The sequence below is a fragment of the Anoplopoma fimbria genome, chromosome 2 (assembly GCF_027596085.1).
Source record: "Anoplopoma fimbria isolate UVic2021 breed Golden Eagle Sablefish chromosome 2, Afim_UVic_2022, whole genome shotgun sequence".
Lineage (NCBI taxonomy): Eukaryota > Metazoa > Chordata > Actinopteri > Perciformes > Anoplopomatidae > Anoplopoma > Anoplopoma fimbria.
In genome coordinates this window covers 3,359,217-3,382,116 of record NC_072450.1, presented here as the reverse complement: position 1 = coordinate 3,382,116, position 22,900 = coordinate 3,359,217, and the positions used below count along the sequence as shown (strand labels likewise).

The 22,900-nt window shown below is 39.4% G+C and overlaps 1 protein-coding gene across 3 annotated transcripts in view; it reads left to right on the top strand.

Annotated features, from left to right (window-relative positions):
* Positions 1-22,900, top strand: part of crtc3 (CREB regulated transcription coactivator 3) — a 43,415-nt gene that overhangs the window by 1,996 nt on the left and 18,519 nt on the right. For 2 of the 3 annotated variants that reach the window (XM_054619148.1, XM_054619139.1), the window contains exons 2-5: positions 2,652-2,759; positions 5,877-6,008; positions 12,605-12,663; positions 21,796-21,858. In XM_054619148.1, the coding sequence (XP_054475123.1) occupies positions 2,652-2,759; positions 5,877-6,008; positions 12,605-12,663; positions 21,796-21,858 (362 nt within the window). The remainder of the gene's footprint in view (positions 1-2,651; positions 2,760-5,876; positions 6,009-12,604; positions 12,664-21,795; positions 21,859-22,900) is intronic. The other variant, XM_054619153.1, reaches the window with a different exon arrangement.

Here is a 22,900-nt window from a genome sequence, read left to right as displayed (position 1 = left end):
ACTTGGCATGTGGTTTTTAAAAGGGGATGATGAAACTAATGTTTGAAAAGAGAGATTAATATTAATGCCATAATTATAGTTTGTTCGTTAGTGTTATTAGCTCCTAACTACTGATCCTAGGTCAGACTTGGAATGACTTTGCGAGAGAAACTGAGCTTGCGTTTCATTCTTGGAAACATTTGGTCACCACTCATTCAAGACACTTCTTCAGGTTTCCAGTTGAAAGTTAATCTAATCTGAACATTTGTGAGTTTTGATTAATTTTACTTAAAAAACAAACAAATATTCATGTAACCACATACATATGTTGGGGTTCTATGTGAAAATGATTAATCAATTCATCTTTTGACCAAAAAAAGTTTGTACCGACTTTTACGCATTCAAATTGCCCGTCAAACACTTCCTGGAACTATCTGAATCACGTGACAATCAATAATTTTGAGTCACATCAACGGAAAGCTGACGTGTCTCTCTCTTTAAACAGCTCTACTCTTTATTAAGTGGCTCTAGAGTGCTTGGATGATGTGAATCAGGGCTGGAGGATATGGCCAAAATCTTCTATAATATGATAATAAGGTTGTTTAATATCTCTAACCATATATACCAGGATAAAGCGTGTATATATTTTATGAAATAACCACGTGGTAAGGCAGTGTATTCTCTCTTTTTTTTATCAAGGTCGTAACTGCAAATTGAACATGACAGGCTCAAGTGAGATTATAGAATACATAAATATTTGAAGCTATCTGTTGACTATGTTAACATTCATTCACACAAATAAAAAGTAATCGGATTGAGGATATAGTTTAATTTAACTGAGTTTGATTAGATTTTCTGTGAAATTTGAGCTGTTATGTGCTTGTTATTTCCAATTAAGACGATGTAATTGTGTGGCACAATATCTCAATATATGATTTCCATTTTAAAGACGATAAATTATCATATTGAGCCTTTTTGAGAAGCTTCACAGTCAAATATGTGTACATTTTTATCTCCTCGAATTTCACATTGCGAACTAGTCAACATGGTCTCTTAAAGGAGCTATTATTATTATTATTATTATTATTATTATTATTCACGGCAATTTCAAACGTATGCACTGCACATTCCAAGTAATGAAAATAGTAACCACTGTGCGGACATAAAGGCCCTTTCACATTATTCTCACTCCGTTGGTTTTTTACAATGTGCTCTTTCTACGAGAGGGAGAGAGCCTGAATGTCCCGTCGTAGAGGATGTGGTTTCAGAGGCGACACTGAACAAAGTTTGCTATAAGGTATGAACTGTCACTGACCCACAGCGAGACAGAAACGTCCAGTCAGCCGGGGGCAGAGGACGCACTGCCAGCAAACAGCTGGATTTAGCAGTGGCTGCTTCAACATTTACTCCAGCGACCAAAAGACTGAATAGAAAACTCCCCCCTCCCCCCGAGGGGCTCTGAAGTGCACAAACCGACTCCCGCCGTCTCTCAGCTGCAGGGAGCTGGCTTCCCCGTGAACCCTAAATGTGTAAACGTCTACATGTTCAACGTTGTGTAACAGCTAACGCCAACACTTGAGTAAGAGGTTTAAATGGGGATTTGTGTTTTTTAATATATTTTCATTATTTTGTCCTTGAGGGGAAATTGAATATTGCTGGCAGGAAATATGTTTTCAGCACTTCATGTCCCTCTGTTTTATGTGGAAGGGACATTCGTAATCTGACATTCATCAGCCGCGGTTAGCAGAGAATTAGATTAACATTTTGGGTCTCTGCTACATTTTGTATTTTGAAGGTGTGAAATGTGCGTCCTCTACTTTAGCCGTCAGGTTTGGGTGTACGGCTGGTAGCAGAACAGCGTTTCTGGGGGCATCCTGTTGGTAACCGGTTCTAAAGTAGTAAAAAACCCAGAATATGGATAAGGTCCGGAGCGACAGTTCTGTTATCAGTACTTTAGAAGTTACATGTAAATGAATCTGCAGAAATGCACAGGTTTCCACTGTTTGTCGAGCCGCCGTCCGTCCTCGTCCACTGCAGCGAACGTTAGTGATGCTATACAGAGTTTGATCGGAGTTTCTGATTTGCTGGAAAACAAGATAAATGCACTCAGCGCTGTATACGTGAACAGAATGTGTCTTTAGTTAACACGTCACCGTAGTTACCTTACACACAAACTGGCAAATGATGCACCAAAGGATGAAGCCCGTCCCCATGAGAGGGCTCTCTCCTCTCGCTATGTTGATAAAATCAAATACGGTCAGTCTTTGAGATTCAAATGTTGCCCTTTCGGCGGTCTAAAGAAGAAATGCCCCTCTGATTTGCCGTTTCCCCTGATAAAAGCTGATGATTGGCTCTGTTTACCTTCCTTTGGCAGAACAAGCCGCCCTCTGTTTTCTGTGAGGTAATCGTTGTGGTTTGCTGCTGGTTTGGAGGCCCAAGATGCCCGTTTCATAGAACGTGTCTCCTCATTCTGTGACCCTTAAAACTGCAAACGTCGCTGCATTAAATTCAGATGCATTTGTTCATTACAGTCAGCAGAAGAAAAGAAAAACCCTAATCGTCACCAAATGTGACTTTTATCCTGCAGCTGTATGTTCTGTACACTTGTAGACTCCCTATGTCCTGATTCCATAAACCCCTGACTGACTGTTTGTCCCTCTTTTGACCAACAGGTGCAGTTTCAGAAGGTCCAGCAGCTCCGACTGACTCAATCCCGGGCTCAGTACTACGGCTCTCTGCCCAATGTCAATCAGATCGGCAACACCAGCACCGAGTTCCAGGTAGGATCTCCTCCCAGTCACAACATAGAGCCTTTTTAAATTCTCTTTGACAGTGAAGCTAACCATTCTGGACTGCTTGCCAAGTCCGGAACAATTTACAGATTTACTTGATACTAAATTTACTTGAATAGAGTCTAGTTTTAGTTCAAGACAAAGCATCTCTGTGTGGAGAATCAGCCCCTTAAGGTTTTCCAATAGTGCTGATTCCAGGATTATTTCAGTGAGTTGAGACTGTTTGTGATACATTTTGTCCCCCAAGTGTAAATGGTTTCTTTTAGTGATTGTGAGGAACTTCTAACTGGTTCAGTCTGAGTTTAGTCCTGATCCTCTATAGACCTCCATCAGTAAACGAGACCATCAGAGAGAAGATCGTCTGTTTCTATAAAGTTATTCTTAAAGCTCGTCATCTGAGCCACCGGATCGGATTCTGGAGAAACCAGATGAAATCATGCAGGTTCAGACTAAATACGGAACGGCCCGCGGCTGCACAGCAATTTGCGCATTTCATCAGATATATATAAAAAAAAATTGAATGACCCCTTTCCATCAGCAACCCAGCTGTGCCGACACATCAGTGTGATTCTACTAAGTGAGGAGGATTTATTCACACAGCGGCCGTCTGAACCCAGCCTCATGGTGCTGTAAATCACTGGAGGATTACATTTTTTGTGAACGTGCTCACTTGTTTTCATTTGGATGTAAAGCTAAACATGAATATTTAGTTTAAAACAAGGAGTCAATGTCCTGATCTCATTCTGGGGATTTTCAAGGTCCAAACACAATAACTCTCAGTTCTCATGTTGTCGAGTTCAGTAGTTCACAAACTTTTTGTAAACCACAGAACTCCTTCACAGAAAATATTTTTGTCATGGCACCCTGAGCCACCCCCAAATATTATAACATTAAATTACACGATTAAAACCATAATTTGTCGAATAAACTAAAGATATTTACTCAAGTATTGTACTCATAGTACATACACATTTGAGATACTCGTTCTCTACTTGAGTATTTCCTTTTCGTGCCGCTCTTTAACACCAAATCTCAGAAGGAAATATTGTACTTTTAATAGTCCACTATATTTATTTTGCAGCTTTAGTTACAAATTAAGATTTTTGAACGCAAAATATAAGAGTTTATAAAACATGTTTTATATAAATGAAACTACCCAACAATATACAGCTGAAATGATTAGCCAATTAATAACTTGCATATCTATTTTGATCGTCTCAGTTGTTTGTCACGTAATTTTCTTTTGTTGTAGTACTTTTACTTTTATTACTTTAAGTACAATTTCTTGATTTCACTTGCGTACTTGATCTAAAGTAACATTTTCGATGCATGACATGAATTTTCACAGAGTGGTATTATTACTTTAATACAGCTGAATACTTCTCCTAAAACCATATTGTGTCATGTTATTTTACATCACTGTTAGGTTAGATAATATAAACTCATCCTCAATCATCCAGATTGTGAGCCAACAGGTGCTCTACAGATTTACAGATAAATATTAAACTTAAAGAAACATCTTGTAGGATTTCAGGGATCTATTAGCAGAAAAACAATATAATATTCATAACTATGTTTGCTGTCGGAAACCACACTGCTAGATGCAACCAAATCCTGCACACTGTCCATTTTTTAAAATACAACTACATACACTAATATGTTACAGGTATTATTGCTTTTTTCTTTTTTTTTTTTTAAAACCCCCAAAAACAATATAATTCATGTAAATGTTGCTGATTTTAAAAAAACAAATCTAACGCATACATTAAAAACCAAGAATGTGAGAGAACTTTGAGAACCACGGGCTTAACTGCAAAACGCCGTATTAGACTTTCAGATGAGCCAACAAGCTTCTCATGAGAGTGTTAAATAATTTAGCTGCAGACTGGGAAAAGAAGATGGAATAAAAGATCAGTACTCCTTCAAGCAGTGCACTTCCTTATGCAATGATCAGTGCTTCTCTGCAGCACTGAGCCAGTATCTGTGTCAGCTCTCCAAGGAGCGGGGCATGCTGGGATACAGAGGGTCCCAGGTGAAAGTGTCCTTGTTACCACGACAGAATGGCCCTTTGAGATTGAGCAGTATTGCAACGGAGTGGTCCGGTCCAGAAATCAATCCCCACACGGAGGGAGAAAACACTCTCTTATTGAGTCCATTCAACTTCTCTTCTGGGAGCAAAACTCCACAAACTAAATGTCTTCTAGATTCCACTTGATGATAACCATTTGTTAAGCCAAAATTCAATTAAATGAAGGCAGAGTACTTTTTTTATCTAAATTCCCACGCTGCAGTTTCGTCTGCAGTGTGCAGATGAGCAACACTCAAATGTGGGTCATAAATGAACGTTTAGAAGCTGTCACCGTGCCGTATAAACACTTGCCAAAGAAAGAGAAAAGTTTCATTTCAAATGCAGAAAAAACTGTTAATGTTTGAAGAAATGGGCTACAACTGCATTTTGTTTAGCATCACTGTGTTGCATAGTGACAATAAATGATCCTTGTATCCTTGATTTTCTCCAACACATACAAGTATAAATCTGGACTCTTAATTATGGGCCACTTGTTAATGTTTTCTACCCACTCACTAATAGCACACACATCTGGAAAGCCAATTAGTTTTGGTTGCATCCGTCAACTCTTAGCGTTTAATACCCTAACAAGGTATTTCACTCCGCCGTACTTCCATTGTCCAGCTGTCCACACCATCATTGTATTTAAACCGTTAAAGGGTGTTTAGTTCTTTCCCCTCCTAACTCTTCTTTATTCTGAAACGAGTGTCGGATCTTTACATTCATTTCTTTCCTTGTATTCGGTCGTGACTCAGGTTCTATAGTTTGTGATGATCCTTTGTGCCTGTGGTGTTAATCAGCCGTCCTTTGTGTTTGAAGAGCCAGCGTGACGTAAACGTAGCAGCCATCACATGACCTATAAAAGGCAGTGATTATGTCAATACAGTGTAGTCAAAGACTGAGGTTTTTGGCTTAAGTTGAGGCGTTAATACAAATACAATAAATTAAATCCACACTAAATTAATACAATAGGGGAACAACACTGCATTCAGATAGATCTAAAGTTTGATTAAATTTGACCAATTCCTCTCTTTCAGGGTGGCTTTCCGTCAGGATTGGACTCGGCCAGAGGGACCCGCCACCACGGGCTGGTGGAGAGGGTCCACCGGGACCGCAACCGCATCAACTCTCCCCACCGCCGACCCGTCGACAAGCACGGACGGCAGATATCCTTCCAAAACCCAAATCACTGTCAAGTAGGAGACCTCAAAGAGCAATCAGCGGTGTGGAAGTGGGCGTTGTGGCTTCCAGGTGGTTGGTCTTTGTTGTTGTTGTGTCTTTGTAATGGAGGTTTGTCTTTGTGGTGTGGTTTTTAAAGCGTGATGACACTCGACAGTGTAGGCAGCTGTTTTATAGCCTCTGGAACGGAATTAGTCATAATGCTAATTTCAATTGTGACGCAGACACGGTGCGCTTTGCTTACGCCTTAATGGACGTTGACAGTAGGAGATTCCCAGCAGACTGTGAACACTCAGGTTGTGTGTGTGTGTGTTTTATGTGTGTGTGTGTGTGTGTGTGTGTGTGTTTTTTGAATATAAGTGTCGCAGCAGTTGTGGTGTTTGTGAGGAAGCGGCAGAAGGGTCTAATTGTTGTAATGGTGATAACACACACAGAGAGTGAGGAACATAAGCGTGATTGGTTGCTCTACACCCTTTTTAAAATCCATTTCCCCAGAGTCCTCTGAGTCGGAGTGAGTAAGAGCAGCAAAATCTCTCTTTTTTTTTTTTTTTTTTTTTTTAAAATCAATTGTCATGGTTCGTATGATCGGGGCTTTGTAAGTTTAAAAAAAGCCACCGTGTGTTATATAAACTGCTGCCATTCGCAAGGCAGAGCTAGTCACCATGTTGGTCACAGCTGAGGAGGTATCTCATGTAGTTCAGAGCAAAACAAGTTGTTGAATTTAGACCCAGAATAATTAGCAGCCATTTTTTTGGTTATAAACTTTATTTTCCTGTGTAACTTGGAAATACTGTCCTGAAAATTCAAGCACTTATTCCAAATCTGTAGGGGTGTGTGTGCATCTTTCCCTCTCTAGACGAATCATTACGTATCACAAAGTCAGCGTGGACACCTGACCTGAGCTTTCTACTCTTATTTACAAATGATGTTCGGCCTTCCACCATGCTTTAATGCTACTCTGGTTACAGAAAGTGAGCCGAACAGCAGCCCGGATCTAACACCTCAACGTGTGTTGTCACCATAACAACTAAAACGAATCCCCATTTTCTTTTGTACTCGTCAATGAGCATGGGAGACAGTTTGATGTCCGTTCTATTTCTATGCCACAGTGCCTCTACTCCTACATCATTATTACTAAATAAGTCATTTTATTATTCTGTAAAACATTTTTTTTTTAAGCACTTCTTTCTGAATAATCTAGTATACTGAATATTAAAGTCTTTTTTGGGGGGATACAGGACATAGATTGTATTTCCTGATCTGGATTCACACCCAATATGTCACATTTACATGAAACAGCCCACTGATCCAGCAGTACGCCCCCATCTCAAAGCATTTTAATAAGCGAGTCTGTTTATTCCCTGCATTGAGACAGAGATGATTCACTGACCTGTCACTATGGCGTGTGAAAGCTGGAGAGGACTTTGTCCTGTGTCCCAGCATGTGATGTCTCAGTGTGTATACACAGTACCAGTCAAAAGTTTGTTTTACTACTTTGAAGAATCTAAAATATAAAACATATTCTGGTTTGTTGAGCATTTGTTTGTTTACCACATAATTCCATATGTGTTCTTTCATAGTTTGGATGTCTTCAATATTAATCTACAATGTAGAATAAAAAAATTAAAATAAAAACCATTGAATGAGAAGGTGTGTCCAAACTTTTGACTGGTACTGTAGATATTTATATATTTCAGCCGGAAAACAATCAGAGCGGATGTATAACATTATGGTGATTATGGTATTTCCACATTAGGTTTCCTCTTATTGTCGGTACAGTTTGACATCATTGATGCCTGTTTCTACGTAGAGTCCTGCATGTTTGTCCTGTTTGGTTTGGGTCGATGTGTACAATAGACTGGTGCTGACCTACATTGAGTGGGACGTTTGATTGTTTTAAAAAGCCTAAAGTGCAACCAGTAAAGCGTAGCTCCAAACACACTTGACGGTCTCAAGATTGATCAACTGTGTCACTTAAACTAATTTACGCAATTTAAGTGAGCTCTGTGGTTTGTCTAAAATGTTCTTGTTTATTGTGCTTTAGCCCTCCGAACCCCAAAGCAGATTTGGGGCATTTTTTCTTTTTTGCTCTGTGCACATTTAACTCTCTGTGGCCTTGATTTTTCACAGCAATATAAAAGTCTTGTACCTCTATAGAAACAGAACAATCATGGCTAGAAGTAGAGAGAACTGAAAAATGTCTTTGATAAAACAGTTGCAATGCCAATGATCATAAAAAAGAAAAAGTCTCTACGTTGTATATGTTTTCAACCTATACTTACAGCCTCTCCTGTCATCTCAATACTCTGTGTTCAGCAGTCTGCAGTTCAGTCAAAGTTTCCTAGATGTTTTGTCACCTGACTGTTGGTCAATCATGGCTTCATAGTTGTGCTGAGGAGCTCAGAATGTAATGTGTTTTGCAGGATCTGTTTAAAGCAAACAGTTTATTTGTGGCGAGACTTTAAATGAGACATGTAGAATAATATGTTGTAGATGAAATATCCCAATTTTAAACTTAGTTTCGGTTTCTTTTTCAGACCTAAGCATTTCTCAAACACGTTCAAGGACCGTCTGAAAGAAGAAAGATCTGACGATTATGACAGTTTTTACAGTTTCTTGCTGTGATGGACAGTGTAGTTTTGGTGATTGTTTTAAGAAAGCTTGCTTTTCCATTCCGAGAGCAGGTTTTGGGGTTCAGAGGGTTAACGTAGCTACACGCTGTAATGTACACAGCGTGGGTGGAGCAACCCTAGAAAAGTCTGCTCTTGTTAGTATCACAACAAGAAGCAGTTGGCCCATTTGTTTTTGGTGGGTGGTGTTGGTTCCACGCATACATGCATGCTGTACATGTACACGTATAGACTGCGTGGTCCAAATGGCGTAAAGGTCACAGGTGAAGCGGTGTTGTTGATGCCAAAATATGTCAGAGTGGACGTCTCAGCATGTCCTTCATTAGTCTATTTCATATGTCTTAAAAGCTCAGAGGGAATATATTAATATGGTCATGTGTGGTATAAGGGATTTAACCGTTAACCAGAGAGAAAAAGAATTACGCTTATAAGTTAATTTATGGTCTATATGTTAAAGGAACAGTTCATCCCAAAATCCATATTGTTCCTCTTACCTGTAGTGCTGTTTATCATTCCAGATTATTTTGGTGCGAGTTGCCCAGTATTGAAAGATATCTTCCTTAGAGATGTTGGCCTTCTCTAAAATATATAATTAGACTATATGACATCAGGCTTGTGGTGCTTAAAGCAATGAAGCGGCTCACAACGAGGTCTGTGGATTATCTTGAGTAAAAGTCATGATTTCTAGAAAGAGACGTTGCTGTTGAGGTTTTCCGAATGCATTTCTTTGGCACATTGAGCACCGAAGTGGAGTGTCATATAGTTCAGTTATATTGAAGAGAAGAGACATCTGTACGGCGGATATCTTCCAACACTCTGCAACTCACCCCAAAACATTCTAGATTGATGATTAGCATTACAGGTAAGGAGAAAAATATGTATTTTTTCAATTTGGGGTGAACTGGCCCTTTTGATGACCGAAACACCCGAAAATGCAGCAATGACCTTCAGCAAAGCCAACATAATAAAATAATGGAAAAGCGATTTACAACACAAAACATAATAATTTGATAGACAAAGCTTTTTGAGTGAACGGAGCCAAGATTGAATGTAAAGCGCCTCTTGTTTCACGTCATTTCACATTTTCTTCCTTCAAATTCACCTGTCAGTTACTGGCTAATGGTTGTCGGATGAATGCAAAATTAATTGAAACTGACTTTTCCTTTTAGAAAAGATGAAGCACATTTGTGAGTTACAGAGTGGATCAGAGAGCACAGTAGTAAAACAACTAGTGTTAAACTGAGACAGAAAAACAGATGCCCACAAAATACCTCTTGTTTCTAGATCTAGTGTCTACTTTGAAAACTCGTCTTAATACATCATAAGTTCTTGGATGACCTCCGCTCTGTACATCAGCTGTTCTGCAGAACAGTGTTCCCCATTGGAAAAGGTGGAAGAACAGGAACAGGTGCTCTTGGGGTCCTTCAGGTGCTCATTCCATCAGAGTCATCGTCAGCAGTTGTGTTGACCCAATGAGAGTAGTGGGAGGGCGGTTCCTCTATCAATGTGCAAGCTTTTAAAAAAGAAGAGAAATAACAAAACAGGAAGTGGTGCATCATCAATAGAGAGGAGAAGAAGGAAGTGAAAGAGGAAATGATGACGAGGATACACCTAAACCATTAAAAAGAATCTAGATATAATGTGACCACTGAGGTCGTGGTTACACTTGTTGTCTTTTCAATGTGACTTTTGTGATCAGATGCACCAAATCAGAAGTCTGTCCGTTTGTCCACACTTGAAACTTCAATTCAACCATCGGATATATTTCGTGGGGTGAAACGGTGGATAAAGATAATGTTATTTTTGCTGCTGACTCTTCCTCTGTTCAGTATATTAATAGGAGTTATTTGAAGAAGAGCCTCTAGCATAGCTCCGCTAATTCCGTGATAAACAAGTATTTTCCTTTAAATTCTTCACAAGTCATATTTTGCCGCTTTTTTGACTTGTTTTCCTGAATGAAGGAATAGCTGGGGTTTTGTTAAAAGAAACACAAAGTTGTTGCCAGTTCCTTCATCCACTGAGAATCAGTTTAGTCTGGCAGCTGCAAACCAGACCATCATTCACTGTGCTGAGTTTTAATGATGATGATGATGATGATGAAGAGGAGGAGCAGCTCGGCATCTTGGAAAAAGGAGAATTGTGTCGTGCGATTTGTGGCTCTGGCTCATCCAATCACAGTGCCATATTTTGAAAATGTAGAAGTGGTTTGTTGCTCTGATTGGATAAAGAAAAAGAGGGCCAATTTCCCTTTTAATTACATCCCAAATTTTACAGTCGCTATTTGTGTAGTAATGTGTAGTTCTCTTCACAGAAACACAGCTGTGTGTGTCAGTGCGTCATATACAGTTTAGGGTTGACCCCACTATTAGTGGCTTAAAAATGTGTTAAGTAAGAACCAGACAAATAACCAGTTTGACAGGATAGTTTCCGTTCCTCTTCTGCGTCTGGAGAAACCACAATACCGTCCTCTGCTCTTAGTCGTATTTGTGTATATTTAGAAAAGGGCGTGTCCCGTGTTTTGTGTAGAGGGGTGATAGCAGGACTCCAGTCTCACTCACTACTGATAATAAATGTGACCGAGGCCTAAACAGAAGTCGTCCTTGAGTGGCACCCGTATCTGCCTTAATTTGTTTTTCTTGTTGATTAGTCCTCCTCCCCTCAAACTCAACTACCAAGAGAAGAAACTTTCCAGAGCTGAACACTTGCATAGTGACTGTTGGGCGAGATTAAACACCACCCTTCTGAAGTCCTGCCCTTCCACAGACAATGCCAGGAACTCTGCCTCCGCATTCAGTAGTAAATCAAATAATGCTGTCATTGTTTCATTAAGCATTTGAAGAAGGCAGCTCCATTGTTCACACTTGTCTCTCAGCTTGTCTCCGCAGAGCTTTGATGAGAATGTGCCCACAATTACGAATGCGTTCTTTTCTCTTTGTACATGCGAAACATTCGTTCTCTTATTATTTCATGTGGGAGCATTTGAGTTCAGAGCTATAGTTAGAACACATCCTTGTTTCATTTTCAAATGAAAGACGTCAGGGAGAGGTCAGGTTGTAAATGCTTCTGTGTGTAATATCTGATGACATTGAGATATGTGCATGTAATTATTATAACAATGAACTTAAAGTTCCCATGAAATGAAAATGAAGGTTTTTTTATCACATATGTAATGCGCGGGCTGTCACCTTTACCCTAGTATTTAGCCAAACAATGGCAAAACAACTTTTTAGGTATTCTTTTTTTCCCCATTATTTTCGTTCAATCATTTTATTTTCAGTTTATACATGTTACACGCTTAATATTACCCTCAAAAAGAATAGTACACAAAATAACAGCTTACCATACAAACAATCAGACTTACAGACAAAAAATGAATTATTAAAATAAAGTAACGATAGGTGTTCTTAAAGTCTAGATAACCCCTTTTAAGATCACATCCCAGGCTCATATTGTGCACTTATTTAACAATATATGCAAAACAATTGCTAAAAAATCTATTGCTGCATAGTTTTATAACAAGATTTGATCATTTTTTTCTGTAAAACAAAATATGAAGTGTGCTTATGTAAGCTAATACCAACCGAATTACATCATGACATCTATCGTTAAATCAATCCACAACTTTTAGCGAAGTATCCTGTAGTTTCATATCGTGCTAAACTCAAAGTCCGCCCACTTTTAAGTGGTCCAATTAAATGCGAAATATTTTATTTAAATCCCTCTTGTAACTGTACCCCTCTTGATGGACATTAGATAGAATGCAGGTTTAAGACACTTCAGCCCGATTGGCCACTGTTAACACCAATCAATATCTCTCTCTTGCTTACTTTTTTTCAAAAAACACTGAAATAAACATAATCAAATAGCACTCTAATGAGCCGTTTCATGGGGACTTTAATATCACAGTGATGTTTTCTGTATTTGTGCCAATATTTCCCTTAACTGAATCCTACATAGAGAGCTCTCCGTACGGAGCGGTGTACCTGTCCCCACCTCTGGACAACAACTGGAGAAGGTGAGTAAAAACATATCTGCATGGCTGCCGACAGAACGTTTAATGTGTTTCTCTTCTTCCTCTAAACGTGATTATTTTACCACAGGAACCGTTTCCTCTTACCACCCGGTTTCCTGTATCGAGCCTCTCTGCACCTTCTAGTATTATACTTTCTATACCCACCAGCCATCTCGATCAAACACAAATGAGAGATGTATGTGATCTGTGGATGTGCAGGGTAGATTGGACCTACATTTGTTTTTTGCAGGAATGTTTCAGGTGCTGTGTTAGTCTCTAGGAAGGAGGTGTCTACCTAAAGGTGTTTGACAGATAGCCTTTTCGCTTTAAAGGTCATGCCCAACAGCGACCGTCCTACTGTTTAGGGATTGTATGTTGTCACAGCACCTCTGTCCCGTGGTTCAGAATCTCCAGTTTAGCAGAAATTGAATATATGTACATTCTGGAAAACATTGCTGCACTACTTGGCCTTGATGTGAGCTCTCTGGTTATGCAGTCAGTGTTCTGGTAGACGGCTTCTCCTCTGTTTACAAGAGAGTGAATTATGGCCCTGTGATAAAAAAAAAAGAAAAAAAGCTCCTCCCCACTCTCTCTTGCTCTCCACTCTTGTTTTTTTTTTTTTTTTTTTTTTTTTTGTATGCTGGTTTGGCTGGCTGCCAGTCGCCCTTCCCCTCGTCTTCCTCCGCGGTGCAGACGGTCCGTGTTGAGCTGTAGTCCCTTAAAACATCTTGTACCGTAGAAGCGAAAACGAGGCCCCACGCCCTCTCGTCATTGTTGATGCTACAAAATGAAAAAAATAAAACAGGTTGGCTGACAAAAAAGCGTCCTGGCGGAGCAGACAGACAGACGTCAGTGTTCTCAGAGTGGGTGTGTTTCTAGGAGAACCATGTGGCACAATGAAATCAATTCAGACTCCTGTGTTGAATTTGTGCAGCACTGCTTCGTACCACACTGTTGAGCATGAAAAAACACGACAACCATTTTTATTTGTATTAAATTTTCTTTCCAGTCAGGCTTGGCTAGTAATAGCTATCATTTATACTTATATATACTTTATTTTATATTCTGTAAAGTGATGGACTACAGCAGTTTGTGACTAAATGATTTGCCCACACATGGTCTCTGCAGACATAACAGTCCTCGCCTGTTATGGATTTACAGCTACAATCAAAATCTCCCTGCTTTTAGAATCTTAAAAAAAAAAAGAAGAATATTTTCATATAACCTTGTGAAATGGTTTATTCTGCGTCCATCACTCCGTACAGAAAGCCCTGTTTATGTGATTGGCATCAGCTCTGTCATGTCTCTGCAGGCCAAGCCGGAGCCTCCTGCTCCAACCTGCAGCAGATTGTTGTCACAGTGTGTAACGGGGATAAACTTCCCACTCAGCAGTGGATTTTGGCTCATTTCACTGTCACAGACACAGACATATAAAAGTCTCCACTTTAGTGCTTTAAGCTGCTTGTCAGATATAGTTGAGAGCTGCTGAATGAACACCAAGCATAAGAATGTGTTACACTCGTTTTGGTTTAATTGTTTTTTAATTAGCTTTTTAGTGTTGACGATGTATGAGCCTAGTTTAGGAGAGTGACTAGCTCACTTTTTGTAAAAACAACATTGGATCTTGATCGTTCTTGCTCGCATGTTTTTTCTAAAGATTGAGCCAAGAGAAACATGTTTGGTACTTGTTCTTATTTATAGTAGCTCACTCACTGTGCTGCTATTTAAACTATATGGCTAGTAAACCATTTTGAGATGTAGTCTATGGAGCATCATTTACTAAATGAACATCATGCTGTATTGAAGAAGACTTGAAACTAGAGATTGAGACCATAAACTCATGTTTACAATGTTTACTGAGGGAATAAATCAAGAGAGAAGTAGAGTCATTTTCTCATAGACTTCTATACAACCAGAGGAGTCGCCCCCTGATGGACAGTAGAGAGAATGCAGCTTTAAGACATGAAGCATTGGCTTCACCTTTCAGACCTGGAGGTTGTCGCCTGATCTGGCAGGACGTCATGAGTTAATCATACCTTTTATGATTCATGGTTGATTTACAGCCTCTGTGTTTTTCACAGAGCATGTGAAAGAGTAGAACGGATAAAGAAGGGGGAGGTTAATGTTGCACAGAAGCAGTAGGATACAACTAGTCTTAAATCAAGGATCATTTATTGTCATTATGCAACACAGGGATGCTCAACGATTCAGTTGTAGCCCATCTGTAACACAACAAACACATGACAGACAAAACAAAAACAGTAGTGCATTCCTGTAGTGTGTTTTTTTTTTGAATTTGCAAAATATGGAACGTAAACCGCAGCAACAAAAACAATTCTCTGGGCTGAAAATATACATCTTCAAATTACAAAATGCAACATGAGGAAAACATTGTCCATCAACTTTGAGTGTGTCTGAGCACCAAGCACCATGAAGTAAACACAGAGTCCACCTCCTCTCATCCCACCGGAGTCCTTCTCTCTGTCCTGCTGTCTGTCCGTCAACTGCAGCTTGATCCTAGACCACGATGCATCCAGGTCTCTCTGAAGATGTGGGCTCTACAGTCACTGATCTCTGCTTTTATCCTTCTTATTTTTCTGCGTCCAGACAGCCAGGAGCATGCTGGGTAGTAGAGTCGCCTCAGGTCCTAGCTGTGTTAGCGTAGCTTCCACCTCGGCTCTCCTCCCTGGGGCAGTTTGGTGTTTGGTTCTTCAGGTCTGGCTGGTTGGTCGGCCGTGGGTGTTGCTCGTCTCAAAGTCCACTGCGCTAAATCCAATCCCCCACGCTTCCTTTTCAGATGTTGATGAATGTATTCTGTCATATGAGGTTTAACTTGAGACCCATCCAAAAGACATCATCTTCTGAAAATCCAAACAGAAAAGCTCTCACAGACACAACAACAATCTCACATTTCTAACAACCAGTCTCAATCTTAGAAAGCATTGTGGAACATTAGAAGTGAAAGGTCAAAAATAAACACAACACTGGATTTCCCCTAAAGGGAGAACACCGTCATAACGTAGAGTGGCAGCAGTATTATTCTACAATGTCAATGCATATTCTCATGAAAATTAACAAACAAAACATGTTGGCATTAACTTCATTTCATAACTCCCTGGCTTTCAGGAAGCAAGCAAAACTCTACAATTTCAATATTTCCTTTTTAGTTGCACTTACTGTGAATCATCATGTAACATTTTATCAACCTATTAGAACCAGAAGTGAATCACTTGTCAGTGTCATATTTCCGTTCAACTTTGCAATTTCATGAATTTCATCATGATTTAATCTCATTTCAACAGACCTTTATCACGAGCGTCCTTGTCCTGTAACTTGTATATTTGAGCAAAATGAATGAACAGTACTTGAGCTTTTGTTTGCACAATCTATGTTGTGCTTTTACTCGTAGTCTGCTGATGGTACTTGTAGCTTAAATGAAGACATAACACACAGTTGGAGGGTAAATGGGAAACCAGAGTCTGGACTGAAGTGTAGCCAGTTCAGGGAGGTGGAGTTCTCTTTGAGTGGCCTGCTGGGAAATCCCATTGACGGAAACTGTCTTTTGTTACCCTCCTTTAATAAGAGAAAAAAACATTTTCCTGTTCACTGCCTCAACTTAAAAGGAAATGTGCCACCCTATTATGTGGATGTCCTATTATGTGTTGATGGTAAATGCAGTCAATTGCAGCAATAAATTCCTCAGTGCTGTATTGACCCAGAACAGTTAGATCACCCTGCTGGTGGAGCTGTGCCTAGATGTACCATGATGCATTGCGAGGGATCTTTTTGGTCGCTTCCAGCCATATCCTATCAGCACAGTTAATGCAGCTGCAATCTTGGCGCCTTCTCGCTGCATTTCTTTGTCCATATACTCTTGTTCAAATGAATATGGCTGAATATCTTAGTCAGTCAAAACACTGAAAAATCATTCCCCGTCCGTAACATCCTCTGCACTTGTATTTGTTGGAAAAGTAGTTTTCAATACAAGCGAAGAGATGTTCTGTTTATTCAACTCTGTAATGTTGTTTACGTCGACAGATGCTGGATATTAAAGGCCGATATAATAACGATAGCTGTTAGAGGAAAGAAACGGTGGCTGACTAATTGGCGGATGCCTATCAAGAACTGTAAATGTTGCATTGTTATTGGAGAGATAACTTTTATGGGCAGAAATAAACCAGAAACAGGTTATATGTGAATGTCAGCTTGCTGTAAAATCGGCCATTCCCGGGCCGCAAAGTTTTAACCAACATTATCTAACCCTATCGCTGGAATAATGCTCTCTCTTTTTTTTTCATACAGTGGATAGTTGCTTTGTGGCTGCGCAGCCATTATCGTAGCCCAAACCCATTGCCAACGATCGTTTGTAAAACGTCCCTTTGACTCTGATTAATCCTTAAACCTATTATTTCCACGATGGAACTTGTAACATTTTAGGAAGCTCTGTTTTTCAAGCGGCATCCAGAGACCACGCCTCCCTGGCTACCGAGAGGTGAAAACAGCCTGTCGTTCTTCCTCTCCTCCAACTACTCATTCTCGGCTTTCCGAGGCCAATATAGAAACACACCGAGGAGTTTAATGCTTTGATTTACCATTAACACTAATTGAACCTACATATAAAATAAAAAAAAAGGTGTCAAATCTTCCTGTAAATATTCATCCTCAGTAATGGTCTCGATGCTCTGGTGTTGTTGCAGCGAGAGGCAGATTCCCCCCCACTCGTCTCAGGGGAGAGTGGGGCGGTAAGTGTTTACAATGCCAACAACAACATCTGCACTACATTACAGCTCTGGAGACCAGCCACCGAGCCTTTTAACCGTTTCACTGCTTTAATTACTACATCAACCATCACCTACATGATGTCCACCCAGCATCTAACGGAGACGACTTAGAGCAAACCTCTGACAGAGAGGTATGCATATTTTAAAATTGCATTATATTTTTACTTCTTTGTGTTTGGATTAAGGTGACTCATGCCAAGCTTCCCAGTCCCTCTTAGATCAAAAGTTGGACCAGTGCTAAGGGCTCATCAAGCATGACAGAAATGCCGGGGAACGGAGACGTTCACATAGCCTTTAACCGCTCCATTACCAGTCAGAGTCTGGCACACGGATCTCATCCTCCCTCTGGATTTTGTAAGGCTGTATTTTTCTTTTTTTCTCCTTCAGGAAAAGAAGTAGTGATTTCCCAACTTTGACCATCTGTTGAGTGTCAAACCATCGTTTTTTTATATCTCCACCATCTGTCCTCTAGAGCGTTTGTTCCCAAACTTCTTTTTTTTTCCTGGTGACAAACTTTTAAAATAAACAATAAACCGTTGCAACCCAATTCACAACAGGCCTTATCTATTAATCATGAGAAGAACCATTACGTACGTAAATGAACGTTCCTCACCATTTTTTACCCACATTTCTGCATCACCTTGTTTTATCTTAAATAGGTAAACCAGCCATTTAAAAGAGATGCACCTTCGATTAGTCACAATGTTCTGTTGAAAACGATATAAATAGTCATTTATTAATTGAGACCAATTAAATGCATTAGGTGGAGTTAACAGGCTGGTTTTTCTCCTCTGATCAGGTAACACAAATAGAATGTACGCTAGCCTTTTAATAGTCGATTACATGTTAAAAGTAGGCAACTATTATTAGAACAATACAAACAATAAAGCTCCCTCATGTGGCTCAAAAGTGTACAGCAGATATAAATGTGAGACAAAAGATTTGGCAACTTTCATGAAATCCCCCTGCCTTAGAGTTTACTCTAAATACAATGTTGGGAGTCAATGAATCCTACTATACTGGGAGGAGAATTTCTTTAAGGGTAATGGTCCCAGAGTTCTTAGGCATCGTATCGTAGAACATCTGTTTCAGGGTCAGAGCCTCCATCCAGTCCCACGCCCTTCCTCTTCCACTCACCCATCTTTGGTCAGCTATTCCTGAACCAGCCTCTCACGGGATGAATGTCTCAGACCAAGCTCCCCGGAGAAAGAAAGAGAACCGAACAGTTCCCTCTTTGGGAGATGCAGTGTGATGGTTCTCCAAGGGTCTCTTTATCCTTCATCTAGGTTGTCTTATTGCTTAAATAGCTATATTTAAGCAATAAGACCATTATATCGCAAACATCAACTTCTTTCTCACTAAAATCACATGACGAACTTGTTATGTGACCATTCTTGCATAATCTTGGGCCAGTTGACCACATTTGGGGAAAGAATGACTTTGTTTACCCAGGTGGCAACCTCTGGTGCGGAAGTGTCTTAAAGCTGCATTCTCTCTAGTGTCCATCAGGGGGCGACTCCTCTGGTTGTATAGAAGTCTATGAGAAAATGACTCTACTTCTCTCTTGATTTATTCCCTCAGTAAACATTGTAAACATGAGTTTATGGTCTCAATCTCTAGTTTCAAGTCTTCTTCAATACAGCATGATGTTCATTTAGTAAATGATGCTCCATTTAGAGTCAAACAGACCATAAAGCTACTGCAACAAGAGCTCTTGGCGACGGCCAAATCAAAGATGGCGACGGCCAAAATGCCAAACTCAAGGCTTCAAAACTACAGTCTACAAACCAATGAATGACGTCAACTATGTCCACTTGTTATATACAGTGTTATGGGTTAACTGCACAAAGGAAGTGCACCAACAATTGCACAACCAAAACAGGAAGCGCATAGCTCTTTAATTTTCCCGCTAACTTTCAGCAGCAACCCCTAGTTGGCAAAGATTATCAATGGAAGTTATTTGCAGCTGCTATAGTCGGTGGCGGGATGGTGGTTGGGTGAACATCCAAAGTAACTATGGAGGACAAAACGCAGTGTTTCCTTTTGTAGTTGAACAGTTCCACTTTCATGAAGCTGGGCCTTGTTTCAATGTGCTTCTTAGCCAACATCCCAAATTGGTTTCATGTGTTTGATTCAACACAATTCCTCTTTTCTCAGAGTGACAGAATCCAGCAGTAAAAGCTTATGGTAGTAACAAATCAACATGTCATTGTGTCAGAGAGTTTGTTGGACGGGCGGAGTACGACAGCTCATCTGCATTCCGTATATCTATCTATAAATATATAAATATAGGCCACTACTACACACAGTGACGAGCTAAGTGGCTAAACCAGGGGATTTGACACATGCAGAGGTTTGTGGTTGGTCTACTGCTCATCAAATGTCACAGTGCATGAAAGGACAGCGCCATGCCCCGAGATAAGCCTCTGTAGTACAACTGCAGACTGACAGGCTTTAATGTTGCATCATGGGGAACTGTTAAGGCCTTAATGAAAGCCTTTGGTTTTACACTCACCATTCAGCATGTCTCAGTTTAGTTTATTAAGTGTATTTACATCAAGGACCATGTAGAAAAAATACATTTATCTCAAAAAAGAAGAGATGCTTTGAACCAGATTTAGCTACTAGCTCATTTTCCATCTGCAGTCTCTATGAAGGGAAAGGGAAACAATAAAACAAAAGCAAAACGGATCATGTCTTTACAATTGGACCACCCACACACGCTTAATAGGAATAAACATAAAACAGAATACAAGTATGGAAGCATTTAATACACAAGTTATAAAAACAGGTTGTCAAATATTCAATATAATACAAATATATATATATATATAACCGTGTTTTAAAGGTTTTTGAAAAGCAAAACTATTGTACTTTCACTGTTTAACAACAATGAATCACTGAATTTGAGGAATCACTGATGTATTAAACTTTTCTTTTAGCAAAACTGTCAAAATCTAGTTTCAATACCATCGTTATTTTAATTGATGTTAATCTTACATGGTCCGTATTCAACAGGTATATTTATGAAAAATCAATTACCATAATTGGTTTGTGTAGTCTGCTGTGTGCTACAGTTGTTCAGTTGTTGCTGCACATATCGTCCCTGGTATTCTGTTATGGCTACACATATTTAGTGTATATGTAAGTAAAAATGTAAACAGCTATTAAACTATCAACAGGAACTGCAAGATACTACTTTGTCAAACAGGTAGAAAGTCCCAAACGCCAGTCAAAAATCAAACCGTTTTAGTGATTTGTTGTGTGAGAGGAACTTCAAATACTTTGTGAAACGCTGTCAATAACAAAATCTTTATTTGTGACTTCTTGTGTATTCGGCATTCAACTTAATACATCAAGTTTTCTTTTTTTTGTTAAAAAAGAGACCGTATTTTAAAACTGTCGCCTGTCTGTTTCTTCCAAATGCATGTTAATCAGCATATATATGTTCATTTGGTTATAACATCTAAATCCCTTGCCGTTCTTTGAATTAAAAAATAAATATACGTCAAGACGAGAAAACCTTTTTTCAGTTTAACCTCCACATCAAGTGCTTCAGATAATCTGGCTAAACTGTGTGATTGTGTTTCTCCTCCCCGTCTGTCTTCATTCTAGACATGTCAGTGTGTTCCTGGATCTCTGCAGTTGTTTTGAGCACAATGTTATCATAACCAAAAGAAACAAAGTCACTGCGTTAAAAGATTTAAATGTATTTTGTTAAGAAAGCAAAACGAGAACATAAGCACCGGGGCTGAAAAAGAACGTCGGGTCAGAAGATTTGAGTTATTTTATTGACCATTTGTGTTTCAAAAGACCAGTTGTTTTTGTTTCTAAGTACTTTCAGCCTAAGGAGGAGTAAAGACCCTTTTTCTTTTTTTTGTCTGCTTGAGCGCTTCACAAGAATCCACTCAGTCACTGTTTCAGGCTTCGACAATGACCCTCCACATCGAGTGTTTTATGTCGTTTCTCTCTCTGGGCGGCCGTTCGTTCTCCTAGAGAGCTGCTTGTGTTGCACCACTTCTCTCGCTCTCTCTCTCTCTCTCTCTCTCTCTCTCTCTCTCTCCATTAAATCCTCAGCAGCAGGTTTATAAACGTGTCTTCACTCTGCTTTTGATTTATTTTGTCTTTCCATTTTTTTTCTTATTCCTCAAATGAACAACAGTTTTGTGTTTGTGTGTTGAGTATTTTCCAGGGTCTTTCTTCCTTCAACTCGAGGCCTCGTCGTTCTTATAGAATATACTTTCTCTCCTTCACACAAACTTTTAGAGGCAGGAGTCGGGCGTTTCTACTCATCCAGTAAATGTCTGTCATCTCTTTCCCCTCTCTCTCTCTCTCTCTCTCTCTCTCTCTGAAGGGAGCAGCAGCCATGGACCGAGGAGAAACGGCCTGGGTTGAGATTAATATCACAACTCAACAGGTGACCTTTGACCCCTCTCTCTCCCTCCCTCTCTTTCCCCTCAGTCTATCTCTGCCGCTTCATCCCTCGCTCACAAGGAGGCCAACAATTCTGTTCTTTGTCCTTTTTTTTTTTGTTGCAATCTCTCTTGGCTACATGGCGTCCTGGTCTCAATCCTCTGCAAATCTCCGTCTGATTTGTGACATCTCAGTAATCCCCTCTGTTCTTCCTTCTGAAGCGAGATAGAAGGACACAAATCTCAACCTGAGACTGTTTGTGGTTCATTTATTAATTCCTTTTTTCCCCCCCTCTTTCTCCTGAAACATTAATCAATAGTTTCTCTCTTACTAACCCAGCTTTAGGACTCACGGCTCCCTCCCGCTCTAACATCACGGCTCCTAATTCACATTTTCTCACTTTCAGCCTTTTCACATCCCTCTCCAGAATGTCTTTGGAAAGTTTTTTGGTTTTGTTGAAAGCGATTGAGTTAAAGTTTTCAGAATTTATTAAAAATCCAGTTGTTCGTTGACCACGGAGAAGAGTTCTGATTACATCCATAAACCTAATTGTTTAAAATTGACTATAGAAATGATCTTATGATAATATATTGACAACATACCACCAACATTACTGCAGTTTGAATGTCTATATCTGTTGAATATGTCACAGACATGAAAAATATACAAATACAAATATTAATTTTCAACTAAACAAATGCAGTGAACTGCACGGCTCCATTAATTAATACGGTAGCGGCTTATAGTTATATATTTTTTTACAAATGAGCACAAGATTCTTTGCATTTTCTACTGTCTAAAATACATATATATAGCATTTATAATGAAAAAAATAACTTTCTTAGGTTTTCCGATAAAGGAACCGGTATCAAAAATTCCTCCGATACAGCCTTATATTGTTATATATTTTATATACACGCTTACAAAGTGTTATTTAAAAAATTCAAAAAATATAAAAAAAGACTTTCAAATTTTAAATACTTTCCAAACCCAAGCAGCTGTATAAATTAATTTGTCAAAATTGATTAAAATAGGTAAATGGCTGA